Source organism: Furipterus horrens, unplaced genomic scaffold (assembly GCF_987537825.1).
Source record: "Furipterus horrens unplaced genomic scaffold, mFurHor1.1.pri manual_scaffold_7, whole genome shotgun sequence".
Classification (NCBI taxonomy): domain Eukaryota; kingdom Metazoa; phylum Chordata; class Mammalia; order Chiroptera; family Furipteridae; genus Furipterus; species Furipterus horrens.
The window spans coordinates 70885605-70900633 of NW_028327177.1; the positions used below are offsets into that span (position 1 = coordinate 70885605).

Here is a 15029-nt window from a genome sequence, read left to right on the forward strand (position 1 = left end):
ATAACTGTGAACACTTTTTGGACAATGATCTTCATTTCCACATAACGTTAAGCAACCTAATAATTACACACATGCTCTCTACAATGCTGCCACTACTGCCCTGAACATTTCCACCGCAACATCTGTCTCAATACCCAATTCTTGCTTATCCGAGTTCCCATCAGTCTTGGTTCTGTGGCTTTAGATACAGCTGTGCTTTTTTCTACTACTGTTAGAATGTTCTGTTTTAACATTCTTCATTCGATAACTTACTATGCTACAAAGTATGCTAGAATGTCAGCAAAACTAAGAAGGTTAGCATTGGATGTAAAATATGATTAACATTTTGACCGTAAGAAATTTGTAATGAGCCACCACTGCTCATGGAAAACATGAACTTCTAGATGGATTCCTGAGTGAGGACCAATGCCACTCTCAAGTCTGAGAAGTCCAAATGTGGGTATTCCTTTATTGTGCTCACTATTACCTTCACCCTGCACTCTAGCTTCTTGCCCACTACTGTTTCCCCTTCACCTTAGAAATCTGTAAGATACTTGCTGGAAGATTTGTTGAAGTATTGGCTGAGAAGGACCTAAAACTAAAGCATTATAGATCCTATTTAGTTATATTATTGAAGTTTCTTACATGATAATCAAAAGCAGACATCATATATACATTTTGATAACATTCTGATAATGACTATGCTGGCTTAAATGTATCTGAAGCCCTGACCAGGTGGGTTAGTTGGTTGTAGTGTCGTCCCATACACTAGATCCCCAGTTAGGGCACGTACCTAGGTTTCAGGTTCAATCCCTGGTCAGGACACATACCTGTCAATGTTGTGGGTTCGATCCCTAGTTCGAGTGTGTCTGGAAGGCAACTGACCGATAGTTCTCTTACATCAATGTTGCACTCTCTCCCTTTTTCTCCTTTTCTCTCTAGAATCAATGGGCATGTCCTTGGGTGAGGATTAAAAAAGCAATAAATAATAAATAAGTAAATAAATAAATTTGAAGAAACTGGGAGTGTGGAGGTTGGTATTGAGGTTCTGCTGGAGATGCTGAGTGGCTGTTTATTCTTTTCATAGCACTTTACCAGTATGCAATCATAATTTTAAAAAATACGTTAAAATTAGTCAACGTAATGATCAAAATTATGAATATAAGTTAGCTGGATAGCATATTAACAGTTTCCCCATGAAAAATAGAAGGAAACACTACGTACTCGTTTTAACAAATTTTGAAATGTCCTCTTACCAATTGGATGTATTATGTGTGGTTCCTATGAAAATTATCAAAGCAACGGTGTGGTTGTGATAGTCATTGTCATCAGGCTTTTTCAGTTTTTCTGAGGTTAGTTTACCCTGTTCCAGACTCAGGTGATAGATAAGCACATGTTAAAATAGATCCCTGCAACTGTAAAGAGTAACTTGTCTGTCCACATTTTCTTCTCTTCAGGACTTAGAAAGTGATTGTGTTGTCAAAATAAGTGGCTAGAGTCATACTTAATAACTGCAGTGAACTGGAGCAGAAGAGGAAAAAAATGATTCCAACAGTAGACCAAGTTGCTTATGGAGAATAGTCTCTACACCCTCCTAGGACAATTCTAGAGGAATATGAGAAAACTGGACTTCGCAAAGGATAAAAGGAACAGATCTGGGGAAGTAAAATCTGTGGCTGCATCTGCCCATAGTTTTCCCCTAGGCATGGCTTACCTAAACGTAAATACATATATGTATGCTGTTCCTTATATAATTAAGAGCCAAGATATTTAGAGCATATGTGACCACAAAGATGTGGATGAGAAAGGGGTTTTACGGAAAGTAACCTCATCGGGTGAGGCAGCCATAACTCCTAACTGGGCAGGTCATCGTGGATAGTCACAGCCCAGGCATGTAACTTTTTTAGTATAAGATTTATCTCTGCTGCAAGCAAGCAGAGCATTGTTCTTGTGTATCTAGGTTAACACACTGTTGAAATGCCAGAGTAATCCTCTTTTTTTCAGACCTCAAAGAAGCAACCACCTACAAGGGAGCCTGTAATTTTGTTAACTATCCTGTAGTCCAGTCCTCACCTTGCTTTCTCCCACCTTTATTAAATCTTCCTTACATTCTCTTAATTCCAAACGCATGAAATCAACTGCAACTCTGAAGCGTCTGAGATCTGGATTTCGGGCAGTTGTCATCATTTTTGCACAAATACACACGGTTAAAATTTTGTTACAGGTTTGGACATTGGTGACAAAGGTGTTAATTCTCAACACCTTCTCAGTAGGGTGGTAGAAAAACCCATAGCTGAAAGTTAGATAAACAGCTCTAACTTGTTCTCTTGATTGTTCTGGCTCTGAATCACCTGCTGTTGCTTTTGAAACTCTCATACCAGTCTTTTTTCCTGGTTGTATCATACCGACTCATGCCAGGCTGGGAAGGAACTTCCTGGTATGTGGCTAAATATAGAAACTGTATACAATTCTCACCACCATTCAAGGTTCACACTGAAACACTCAGACTTTTCATCTGCATTATGCTAATTATGTTAGATGGTTCTGTTTCAATTTGCTACAGTCAGCTCTGTGTACATGGTATGATCTCCTTTTTGTATTCTGCAAAATGGCTTTCTTTTTGCTCCCAGTGCAGTGGTGGGAGGGCTTTAGTGATAGCCTGCTTCTGGGGGGAGTTTCAGGTGGACGGCTTTCGGAAATTTATTTTTTTTATGGTAGCCAGAGCTGACTCCTTTTGCTGTGCTGAGGGATTAATGATGAGTGGCTCTGCGTGGTAGGAAAACTTAACCTCCTTGTCCTGCTTTGTGGACCCAGTGCACCAAATCTGTGTTTCGTTTGTCAGTGAGCCTTATTTTTCCAGGTCATCACAGGGTAGGGAATTTAATAACAATTTCGAGCAAAAACACCTAGTTAGTGGGAAAGTATCTAAATATAGATATTTTTTTCAGATACAGCTATTTTAATAATGGAAGATGGAGGCTGAATTTGGAAAACCTTATTCTTTCTATTTCTCTTTGGTTCTTATAAATTTTCTGGTATTTTTCTACTTGAAAAAATATTCCTACTCCTTTAGTACCACTTTCTAAGCACATTTCATATTCACTGTGATTAAATGAGAGTCATAGCACATTAACTGGAAGAGGCCTGAAAGGTTACCTAAAGTAACCTGGCTGGTGTGGCTCAGTGGATTGAGTGCTGGCCTGCAAACCAAAAGGGTTGCCGGTTCGATTCCCAGGGCACATGCTTGGGTTGTGGGCTAGTTCCCCAGTTGGGGTCATGCAAGAGGCAACCATACTCTCCCTCTCTTTCTCCTTCCATTCCCCTCTCTCGAAAAATAAGTAAAATTAAAAAAAAAAATTAAAGTGATTGAAAACTCAGATTTAACAAATGAAACAGAGGCCTAGAGAAGTTAGGCCCCTCCCCACAGTGTGCCTGACACAGGATTATAGACCACTTTTTCTGACTCTGATCCAGTGACCCTCCTGCTGGTCCCTTTTTATACTGAAAAGAAAACACATTCTTTTCTCTGTTAGTGTGCTTTAATGCTTAACATAATTCCTATCCCCATTTCTAGTGTCCCATGACAGGGATTGAAAAATGTGGGCATCACTTTATTACTACATATAGGACAAGCTTAGTGTAAATTCCTTTACCATAAGTTTTCTACTCTCAGAGGCTGCATGTTAAATGTAAGACATTCTTGTGAACTCATGCTACCCTGAGATGTCCCAGCAGTGCCTTCTGGAAAGCTCTGAGATGTTGAGGCCCCACATGGATGGTATGTGAAAACCCGTTCAGAAGGAAATGCTTCTGTGCCCTAAGTAACCCACGGTCTGATGGACTCTCATGAAGAACTGCTGTGAGGTAAATATCAACCATCCAGTTCATGTTATTGGTGGGTGGGCGCTGACTCCCCTCTAATTGTTTTGGGACAAATAGTGAAGCATTGTCACTGGCCCTGGGTCCCCTTCCCTATGGATACATAGTCACTCAAGAGAAACCAGTTCTTCTGTGAGGACTTAGGAAAATTGGCACCAATCTATTGTTAAGGCTGACTATTTGGGCAAATTAATTTTGTGTAACTCCCATAGAGTCTTTTATTCCAAGAAGCTTTTCGTAAGCAAAGTTTAATAGGGTGCTTTACATCTTACTATTTAATAATAAGCCATCAGTGCCTAGGCAATCAATTAAATATTTGAGCAGTTAATAAAATAATAATTGCTACAGTTCACAGAATCATGTCTGATATATGTTGAGCATGTCAGAAACCAACCATTGTCGGGTAATTTTTGTAATCCCCATTTTATAGAAACTGAAGTTCAGACAGATAACCTGCAAAGTGAACATACTCAAATACATAGTGGGAAAGAAATATGATCAAAGAATACTGACTCTGAAGTCATTTCTTTTTCTGCCATAAGAATGAACCAGACATTGTCCTTCCCAGTGAAGGGGCCATGCAGCCTGGTCCCTGTGCTCAGCCCACAGCAGTGGAGAGGAAGGAAGATGGAGCCCACATTGCACGGCTGTCCCAGCTGCCCACAGGGAGCTGGCATTCATAGTGAATCTTGATGAAGGCCTTGGATGGACAGAAAAAGCACTCACTTAGGTCAGCTGGGATCAATGTGGGCATAGCCAGGAGTTCTTGGGAGAACATTAGACTAGTGGCCCTGGACAGCCAGTGATGTTGTTTTCATCAGAAGTGATAAAGTAATAATGTGAATGGAAGGAGGACAGCAGTGGGAGTGCCGCCACGAGCCATGCAGGGGACTGGAAGTGGAGCTGGGCTGTGGGTATGGGAAGGCTCTGTACCTCCACATGTGAGAGATTTGAGGGGGTGGGTGCCAGAGTCTCCCTGACAGCTTTACTGAGCAGATCAGGGCACTGGGCCTACGTGAGATGGGGAGGAGGAAGCAGATACGCTGCAGGGTTTTCGTCTAGGGCCTGGGAGTGACCGTGGTCCAAATTTTTGCATGCTAGACCCTCTTTTAAATATTGGTTCTTAATTTTCAATTCCTTTGAATCGTCTGTCGTATAATGTTGATTCAGGGAAGTTGTAACTGGGAAGGCTGACCTTTTTAGGATTTCTAGGGGTTATCTGCATTTCAGAAATCAAACAACTAAACCAAACAATTCTCCAGTTAGTCACCTGTGCAGTGGAAAAGCTGCTGTCTAGTCCTAGGGCTCTCTGTCTTCCTACTGTCTGCTCTGTGGGGAGAAACACAGAGTCACCTTCTGTTGGCATGCCTTCTTTTTTGCCTGCTCACTTGTCTCAGCCACGCCGCCTACTTTCCATACTTCAACAGTACAAAACATTTGTTTTATTATCTTCCATTGTAAAAGAATACTCTGTTGCTCTTCTTAAAATCATCTGTCATGTGCTGGGTCATCACATAGAAGGAAGTACAAAGCACATCTTCATAGATGTCGCTGTTATCACAATTCAAGCCAGAATGGGTTTGTAGTTTAAAATGAGCCAGCACCCGGAGCTGTCATCAGAGGATCCTGCTAACAGGAGATTTGCATCCTGGAAGCAATGCGGTAATGTAGCCATCAGTAATTTACTGAATGATCATGCATGCCTGGCAGGCTGCTTCTGTAGCTCTTGTATGAGAGGGGGAATCATGCTCTTCTGATTGTGTGTCTTCGCTATGAGACTGACTCCACACAGATGTGTTATCTTCATTTTTGTGCAGTTCTCCCCATCCTTGGAAATCAAGGGCTGTCAGGGTGCTGTTAGAGAATTCTGTACCTACTGTGTGCTCCCAGAGCTTTAGAAACCTTGTTCATGCTAAGTCGGTCCATGGGGTACTGCATTATCCTGGGTACTGCTGACATGTGAAAGAAAAAATGAACACACTAACGTCTATTCCATAGATGCTGTCTGTGTTAGATATGAAAAGCGAGGTGCACAGCACATGCTAGATGTACAGATTTACCTGCAGGACCTCCATTTTTACTGATGAGGAAATCTAGGAAGTCATTTCTGTGTTGTTGCATAATCATCACTGCAAATCTTATCTTGTCCCTGTTCTGCATGAGTTCAAATGAAGTCTGGTGTGGGCTGGAATAATTAGGGGTACAGTATTCCCTCACTTATCGCGGGTATTATGTTCCAGACTCCACCCCCCTGCGAAGTAGGAGCCTTACATTTATTCTACACTCTTAAACCTATGTAACTTTAACAACATACGTATACAGTACTGCAAAATCCTGCGATACAGCGAAAAATTTGTGATAAAAAATTAAATATAATATTTTTAAAAATCCTGCGATACAGTGAGACTGCGATAAGTGAATTGCGATATAGCACTTTTTCCTTTTTCATAAATCAGAGTAGGATGGAATGACTGTTGTAGTCACACTGTTATTACAGGGTCTCACTAGTAGTGGAAACAGCTCATCTCCTGAACTGGGCGATGTTGCTAATTTTGGTGCTAAATTCAGTATTTGTGTGTTTCTGGATCCAGAGACCTTACTGGTATCATGTCAGTGACCTAACTTCCAAGGCATCATAGAGTGGATTTGACACAAGTGATGTCTAAAATGAGTGTATCATCCTCTTCTTCCCAGTCTGAAAACTTGCAGTGACACTCATCACCCACCTGAGTCTTTCATCCTGGTTCTCAGGACACCAGACTTGTGCCCTGCCCAGCATGACTCCCCAACCTGGATACTCACTTCCATGAAGCAGCGAGCTGTTCTCACTGCTCCTGGCTGTCCTGTCCTTTTGCGGTCCCTTCTTTACCTGCTTACAGAATCCTCCAAGCCCAGCACTTCCAGGCTCCCTGCAGTGTCTGTCCTGCAGTCTTTGGCCTGAGTCATGGATTTCTTCTGACCTTAGTGTCTGGGGCACACCTCGTCAGGACCATGTGTTGTATACTTCACAACTGATGCATGCAAAGTGGCAAAAAATGACTTCACAGAAAGATGCCATGGTAGTTTCTGTTTTACTACAACATCCTGGGGAGGGGATTTAGGAGGCAAATAGGGGATTTGTGAATTTTGTTTCATATTAGGAATAATTCTCTTCACAGTGAAGTCCACACACTGAACATTGCTTTTCAAAGGAATTTTCAGCTATTACAACTACAAAATGTATATCCTTATTCTGTTTCCTTTAATTTAGAAATTTCTAAAAATCCTCACCTGAGGATATGTCTCTTGATTTTAGAGAGACAGAACATCAATGTGAGCGAGACTTATCGATTGGTTGCCTCCCACATATGCCCTGACCAGGGATCGAACCCGCAACCTAGGTATGTGCCCTGATCGCGAATTGAACTCGCATCCTTTTGGTGTAGAGGACAACACTTTAACCAACTGAGCCACTTGGCCAGGGCTAATTTAAGAATCTCAAATGTTAGTATTGATTTGTGACCCACATTGAAGATTGTACTGTTTTGAGAGAGTCCATTGGAATAACTAGAGTGTCTGCAGACAGAAGTTGCTTTGACACTGCCAAAGGACTCTTCTAATCGTAATCCTGATTATTTCAGATCTGAGTAGGTATTTGGTACAGCACAGAAATTCTGTTTAAGTAACTGGATAATGAGTGGATTTGTTCCTCTTGTCCCAGAATTTCAGGCAGATGTCAAAGTGGAGGGCAAAGGACATTGAATATTCCACATTCTAAGGGCTGTCAGAACCTCTAGGGAGGAGGCATCTTCCTCCCTCCAGGACCTGCCCTCTCACTGGGGACCCCTACTTCATGCTGGGTGTGGCCTGCCAGCAGGGGAATGCGATGCTTGTCTCCTCTTTTTGGTGATACCTGTGGTCCCTTTCTTCCCTGGTGTCAGGGAGGAAGGCAGCTCACCCTCAGCATTGTTACCTCTCAAGGCCATCCCCCAAGGGCTCCACCTATCCCCAGCCCTCTTTATACCTTGACTGGAGGTTGTGGGGAAGGGTTAGTGACAGTTAGGCTAACTTGGGCATTTCTGGTGAGTCTAGAGGACACGTGAGCCATACCTGTTTGCCGGAAGCTCTCTGTAGAACAGTGGGTCTCTTAACCTTTTCTACGTAAGAACCACCCAAGGAGCCAAGGTTAAGTGGACACCAAACTAGTCACACTAATCTCTGAGCAGAGGACTCCAGCATCAGTGCTTTTGAAAACTCCCAGGTGTTTCCAGTGAGCAGCCACGATTGAGAACCACTCTTATAAAATAGATTGCGGCGGGAAGGAAGGGTGTATTTGGGGGTCTGTTAATCCCTAGGTTTGGGTTTTAGTAAAATTCTTTGAAAACAGAAAATATCTCATTTAGTATCTTATAAATAAACAAAAATATTAAGGTTGTATTGAATGTGTCTTGTTTCATAGCTAAATGCTACTTGGCTGTTTTCTGAATGGTAAAATATGTAGTGAAGTGAAAAGACTATAAATATTGTCGTGTCACACCGTAAATGAGCTCACCCCAGTGAGCGTCTGACTGGAGCAGTATCAGTGACATCTGACTTACTAGGAGGTACTTAATCTTATTCCAGCAAGTTCCCTCTGTGGTCCTGTCCTGACAGTTGCCCTGAGAGTTCTGCTGTTTCAGTGGGAATGGTGTGCTTTTTAAAGCACCATTTCAATGACATTATTTCTCATCTCCTTGGTTTTCTCACAGCTCAAGAGATGGCTGCCCAGTGCGTGACAAAGGTGGAGCTGAATGTTTCCTGTGACAATCTTCTGGATAAAGACATAGGGTCAAAGTCGGACCCATTATGCGTGTTATTTTTTAATACAAGCGGTCAGCAGTGGTATGAGGTAATATTAAATAGGTGAAAAGCAAGCTGAATTATTTTTTGACAACATGAAGAGTTTTAAAATGTTAAAAATCATAAAACCATCTCATCCGTTAGCACAGTTTTTGGACGGGTTTGTCCTTGATTGGAATTTTTAACACACATAAAGGAACTTCCTTAGCTGTCATGCCTATATTTAGTTTGATGTAGCACATAAAAATTTTAAAATGCAAGTCCACCTTTGATCTGAAGAAACATTTTTGTTTTGGGGGTGGGTACAGGTTGAGCGCACGGAAAGGATTAAAAACTGCTTGAATCCCACATTTTCCAAGACATTTATTATTGATTACTACTTTGAAGTGGTTCAGAAATTGAAATTTGGGATTTATGACATCGACAACAAAACAATTAAGCTGAGTGATGATGACTTCTTAGGAGAATGTGAATGTACTCTTGGACAAGTGAGTATAAGTCACTGTTATACTATGTTGTATCTAAATTTTAATCAAAGAATTGGACCTTTTAAACTCCTTTTAAAAATTCAATTACAGTTTACTTCAGTATTATTTTATATTAGTTTCAGGTGTATAGCATAGTGGTTAGACAATCATATACCTTACAAAGTGTTCCCCTGATATTTCTAGTACCTATCTGGCTTCATACACAATTACCACAGTATTATTGACTATTCTCTGGCTGGTTTGGCTCAGTGGATTGAGCGTCGGCCTGCGAGCTAAGTGTCGCTGGTTCGATCTTCCAGTCAGGGCACATCAGAGAAGGAAAACTCTTGACTCCAAAAAACCTCCGCTGCCTTGCGGCATACCTCTTCAGGGGAAAGGCTAAGGGAGTAAACCCCGACAGAAAATCCGGAGCCGGAGTCCCTAAGGCAGTTTGACGTTGTAGTCAACACCGGCAACTCCTGCGGCGCACCTGAAGCCAAGCTGTATTGACTCCGTCTTTCTCTTGGACCCTTCATCTGCGAAGAGGGGGTGGGTCTGCTGCATGGGCAACAGCAGACCCTCCATATCACCCTGCCCAGGCTCTGTAGCTTCAGCTTCTCTGGAGAGGACACTCCAGCGTCATCGCAAGATGTCGATTCAACACGGGAGGAGACAGATACCGTGTCACTCCCGAGTCGGACTGCACAGCCATTCTCGGCGGTGCAGATAGACTCTTAAGAAGCTACACCATCGTCTCTCGAGACGGATGGCTGCCAACGACGATTGACTATTCTGTATTTCACATCTCCAAAGAACTGGGCCTTTTCATAAGTGCTCATCAGTTTAATTTTTAAAGTTGGAAACCCTATAATCACTTTAAAGACGGAATTCATCCATTTGTATGGTCCTTGAGCATTATAGAATTTTTGTTACTTCCCTAAGGGCAGGGGCCATGTGTGTTTCGAGTTGGGGTGTCCATTTGACATTTCAGTAAATGAAACCACTGCTGTAAGTGCTATATGTGCTGTTTACAGGTTTCTGTACCTTTTGTCCTTATGTTTAGTCATAAATGCCATCACAGTATCAGCAACTTCTTATGTTCTAACTGGCCTCTCTGGTACTTGTTATCCACACTGCACCCTCCCTGGCTTATGCCTCATTAGCTGGGGTTCCTCCTTTCAACTTATAGTCTACGGGGTCCTGCTGTGCTCACTGGGTGCTCTCTCCTGTCTCTCCCTGAGCATTCACCTCGGTTATTGTAGTTATGTCTTAACAGTACAGAACAGGTTTTGTCAGGGTAGGGATGTGTCTGTGGGCTCAGAGTCTGTCTTCTAAGGAGAGGTAACGAACATTTGTACTGAGTAAGGAAGTTTTTGGGGGAGGAGTCTTTTTTTTTTTTTTTTTTCAGTGGGTGATAATTATTGCTTAGAGTTGTCTTTTAAGAGTTCATTTTCCAATGTTGAATAGTTTGGAGATCATGGCATTTCCTATGTCTCAAGGACAATATGGACCTTACTGATCAGTTTTCAAAAACTTTGATAAATATCAAAGGGAAGTTAAATTATTTATTGTTTTTGGAAAAAAAGTCAATATAGCTAACATTAAAATGAATATGAGAGATTATAGCTAATTGAGAACCAAGGTCTAATATGTTATTTTAATCAAAATGCTATTTTGTGTGTGGGTTATACATTTAAGTTACAGGTCAGTTAAGAAATTGAATCCCATTTGTTGAGAGTTCTGAGGCCTGGTTGGCCTTTCAGTAATAGGGGTTTCAGTTCAGTTATTTGTGTGCCATGAAATAAGGCCCTCTTATTCCACTATGTGGAAGAAGTTCAACTTTGAAGTAGTTAATAAACTAGCCAGATGCTGGGGGAGGTTCAGTCTTCCAGGATTGGGTCCTTGGAGGTAGTTTCCATTGGGGTTTATTTAATTAATTAATTTATTTATTTATTTAGATCTGAGAACTAAAGATTAATACCCTTTATTTATTTTTTAATTGACTTAATCTTTACTGTATTTTTTCCATTACCATTTAGTCTCCTTATGCTCTCTACCCCCAGCAATCACCACTCTGTTGTCCATGTCCAAGAGTCCTTTTTCCACTTTGCTCAATCCCTCCACCCCCAAAACTCTCCCCACCACTAGCTGTCATCCTGCTCTCCATCTGAGTCTGTCCCCATTTCACTTACTAGTTCAGTTTGTTCATTAGATTCCATATATGAGTGAAATCATATGGTATTTGTCTTTCTCTGACTGGCTTATTTCACTTAACATAATGCTATACAGGTCCATCCATAATGCTACAAAGGGTAAGATATTTTTTATGGCTGAGTAGTATTCCATTGTGTAAATGTCCCATAGTTGCTTTATCCATTTATGTACTGATGGGTACTTGGGCTACTTCCGTATCTTGGCAATTGTAAATAACGCTGCAGTGAACACAGGGGTGCTTATGTTCTTCTGAATTAGTGTTTTGAGTTCCTTCGGATATATTCTGAGAAGTAGAATCACTGGGTCAAAAGGCAGATCCACGGTATCTCTATACTGCTTTCCTCAGTGGCTGCACCAGTCTGCATTGCCACCAACAGTGCACAGGGGTTCCCCTTTCTCCACAGCCTGTTGATTTATTGATGATAGCCATTCTGACGGGTGTGAGATGGTATTTCATTATAGTTTTAATTTTCAGTTCTCTGATGATTAGTGATGTTGAACATCTTTTCATGTCTGTTGGCCAACTGTATATCCTTTTTGGAGAAATGTCCAATTAGGTCCTTTGTCCATTTTTTAATTGGGCTGTTTGTTTTTTTGGGTATTGAGTTTCGTAAGTACTTTATAAAGTTTGGATATTAACCATTTATCAGGTGTATCATGACTATGTTCTCCCATTCTGTGGATTGTCTTTTTATTTTGTTGATGATTTCCTTTGCTATGCAAAAACTTTTTAATTTTATATAAGCCTGTTTATTTTTCTATTGTTTCACTTGCTTGGGGAGATACATCCGATAAAACTGCTATGAGCAGTGTTCAAGATTTTGCTGCCAGTGTTTTCTTTGAGGGTTTTTATGGTTTCAGGTCTAACATTTAAGTCTAATCCATTTTGAATTTATTCTTGTGTGTGACATAAGAAGGTGTCTAGTTTCATTTTTCTCACATATCTGTCCAATTTTTCCTACACCATTTATTGAATAAACTATCTTTAGCCCATTATATGTGCTTGCTTCCTCTGTCAAATATTGACTCTAAAGGCGTGGGTTTATTTCTGGGCTCTCTATTCTGTTCCATTGATCTATGTGTCTGTTTTTATGCCAGTACCAGACTGTTTTGATTACTGTGGCCTTATAGTATAGTTTGATATTAGGTAGCATGATTCCTCCAAATTTCTTCTCAGTGTCACTGTTGCTATATGGGGCCTTTGGATGTTCCATGTAAATTTTTTTTTTTTTTTTTAAAGGAATTTCAATTTTTGTTGATTTTTTTGTTTATTTATTTTTAGAGAGAGGGGAAAGGAGAAAGACGGGGAGAGAAGCATCACTGTGTGGTTGCCTCTCACTCGCGCCCCCAACTGGGGACCTGACGTGCAACCTAATCATGTGCCCTGACTGGGACTCGAACCAGCGACACTTGGCTCGCAGGCCGACGCTCTATCCACTGAGCCACAGCAGCCAGGGCTCCATGTAAATTTTTGAAATATTTGTTCTAGTTCAGTGAAATATGTCATTGGAATCTTGATAGGAATTGTGTTGAATCTGTAAATTACTTTGGGTAGTATGGACATTTTAATGATATTAATTCTTCTATCCATGAACACGGTATGGACTTCTACTTATTTGTGTCTTTTCTGTTTCTCTCTTCAGTATCTTAAAATTTTCTGAGTACAGGTCTTTTCTATCCTTTGTTAGGTTTATTCTTTGGTATTTTATTCTTTTTGTAGCAATGGTGAACAGGATTGTTTTCTTAATTTCCCTTTCTGTGAGTTCGTTATTGGCATATAAAAATGCAGCTCATTTCTGAATATTTAATTTTGTGTCCTGCTACTTTGCTGAATTCATTTATCAGTTTTAGCAGTTTCTTGGTGGAATCTTTGGGGTTTCTATGTACAGTATCATGTCATCTGCAAATAATTACAGTTTTACTTCTTCCTTTCCAATTTGGATGCCTTTTATTTCTTGTCTGATTGTCATGGCTAGGACTTCCAGTACTGTATTGAATAAGAGAGTTGAAAGTGGACTTCACTGTCTTGCTCCCGATCTTAAGGGGAACACTTGTACTTTTTGCCCATTGAGTATGATGCTTGCATTGGGTTTGTCATTTATACCCTTTATTATGTTTAGGTATGTTCCCTCAAATCCCATTTTGCTGAGAGTTTTTATCATAAATGACTGTTGTATTTTATCAACTGCTTTTTCCGCATCTATTGATATGATCGTGTGGTTTTTATCCTACATTTTGTTTATGTGGTGAATCACAATTATTGACTTGGGAATGTTGTACTAACCTCCCATTCCCAGAATAAATCCTAGTTGATCATGGTGTATGATCATTTTGATACATTGCTGTATTTGGTTTGCTAATATTTTGTTGAGGATTTTAGTGTCTACATTCATCAAGGATATTGGCCTATAATATTTTTTCTTTTTAATATCTTTCTCTGGTTTTGGAATTAACATAATGCTTGCTATAAAATGAGTTTGGGAGCCTTCCGTCCTCTTGAAATTTATGAAATAGTTTGGGAAGGAGAGGTTTTACATCTTCTTGGAATATTTGGTAAAATTCACCTATCCAGGGCTTTTATTTGTTGGAAGTTTTCTGATTACTGCTTCAGTTTCATTAGGTGTGATCTGTCTATTCAGATTCTCTGATTCTTCCTGATTTATTTTTGGAAGATTTTATGTTTCTAGGAATGTATCCATTTCATGCCTAGTTGTCCAGTTTTTTGGTATGTAGTTGTTTATAATACTTTCTTACAATCTTTTGTATTTCTTTTGTGTCAGTTGTTATTTCTCCTCTTTCATTTCTGATTTTATTTATTTGGATCCTTTCTCTATTTTTCTTGATGAGTCTGGGTAAAGGTTTGTCAGTCTTATTTATATTTTCAAAGAACCAGCTCTTGGATTCATTGATCTTTTGTATTGTGTGTGTGTGTTTTTAAGATTATTTCATTTATTTCTGCTCTGATCTTTATTATTTCCTTATTTCTACTCACTTTGGACTTTGTTCCTTTTTCTTTTTCAAAATATTTAAAATGTGAAGTAGATTGTTTACTTGAGGGTTTTCTTGTTTTTTGAGATAGGCCTGTAATGCTATGAATTTCCCTTTTAAGATTGTTTTCCCAGTGTCCCACAGGTTTGGGATTATTGTGTCCTTATTTTCATTTGTTTCAAGGTATCTTGATTTCTTTCTTGATCTTGTTGTTGACCTAGTCATTATTTAATAACATGTTATTTAGCTTACATGTGTTTGTTTTTCATTGTTTTGTAATTGATTTCTATAGTTTCATAGCATTGAGGCCAGAGAAGATGCTTGATATAACTTGAGTCTTTCTAAATTTATTGAGACCTGTTTTGTGTCCTAACATGTGGTCTATCTTAGAAAAACATTCCATGTGCATTTGAAAAGCATGTATACTCTGCTGCTTTGGTATAAAATGCTTTAAAAATATCAATTCAATCCATTTGATCTAGTGTGTTTTTTTCTCTCTGAAAGATCTATCCATTGAAATCAGTGGGGTGTTAAAATCCCCAACTGTGACTCTATTTCTTTTGATCTCTTTTATGTCCATCACGATTTTTTTACATATTTAGGTGCTCCTATGTTGGATGTGTACATGTTTACTAGAGATATATCCTCTTGTTGGATTGTTCCCTTTATCATTATGTAGTGTCC

At 39.9% G+C, this 15029-nt stretch overlaps 1 protein-coding gene across 4 annotated transcripts in view; it reads left to right on the plus strand.

Moving 5' to 3' along the window:
* The window catches only part of CPNE3 (copine 3), an 89799-nt gene that overhangs the window by 5604 nt on the left and 69166 nt on the right, over positions 1 to 15029 (plus strand). For 3 of the 4 annotated variants that reach the window (XM_090283810.1, XM_090283811.1, XM_090283809.1), the window contains 2 exons: positions 8586 to 8725; positions 8985 to 9164. In XM_090283810.1, coding sequence (XP_090139936.1) covers positions 8594 to 8725; positions 8985 to 9164 — 312 coding nt within the window. In that variant the 5' untranslated portion in view covers positions 8586 to 8593. Of the gene's footprint in view, positions 1 to 7153; positions 7239 to 8585; positions 8726 to 8984; positions 9165 to 15029 lie in introns of all 4 variants that reach the window. The other variant, XM_090283808.1, reaches the window with a different exon arrangement.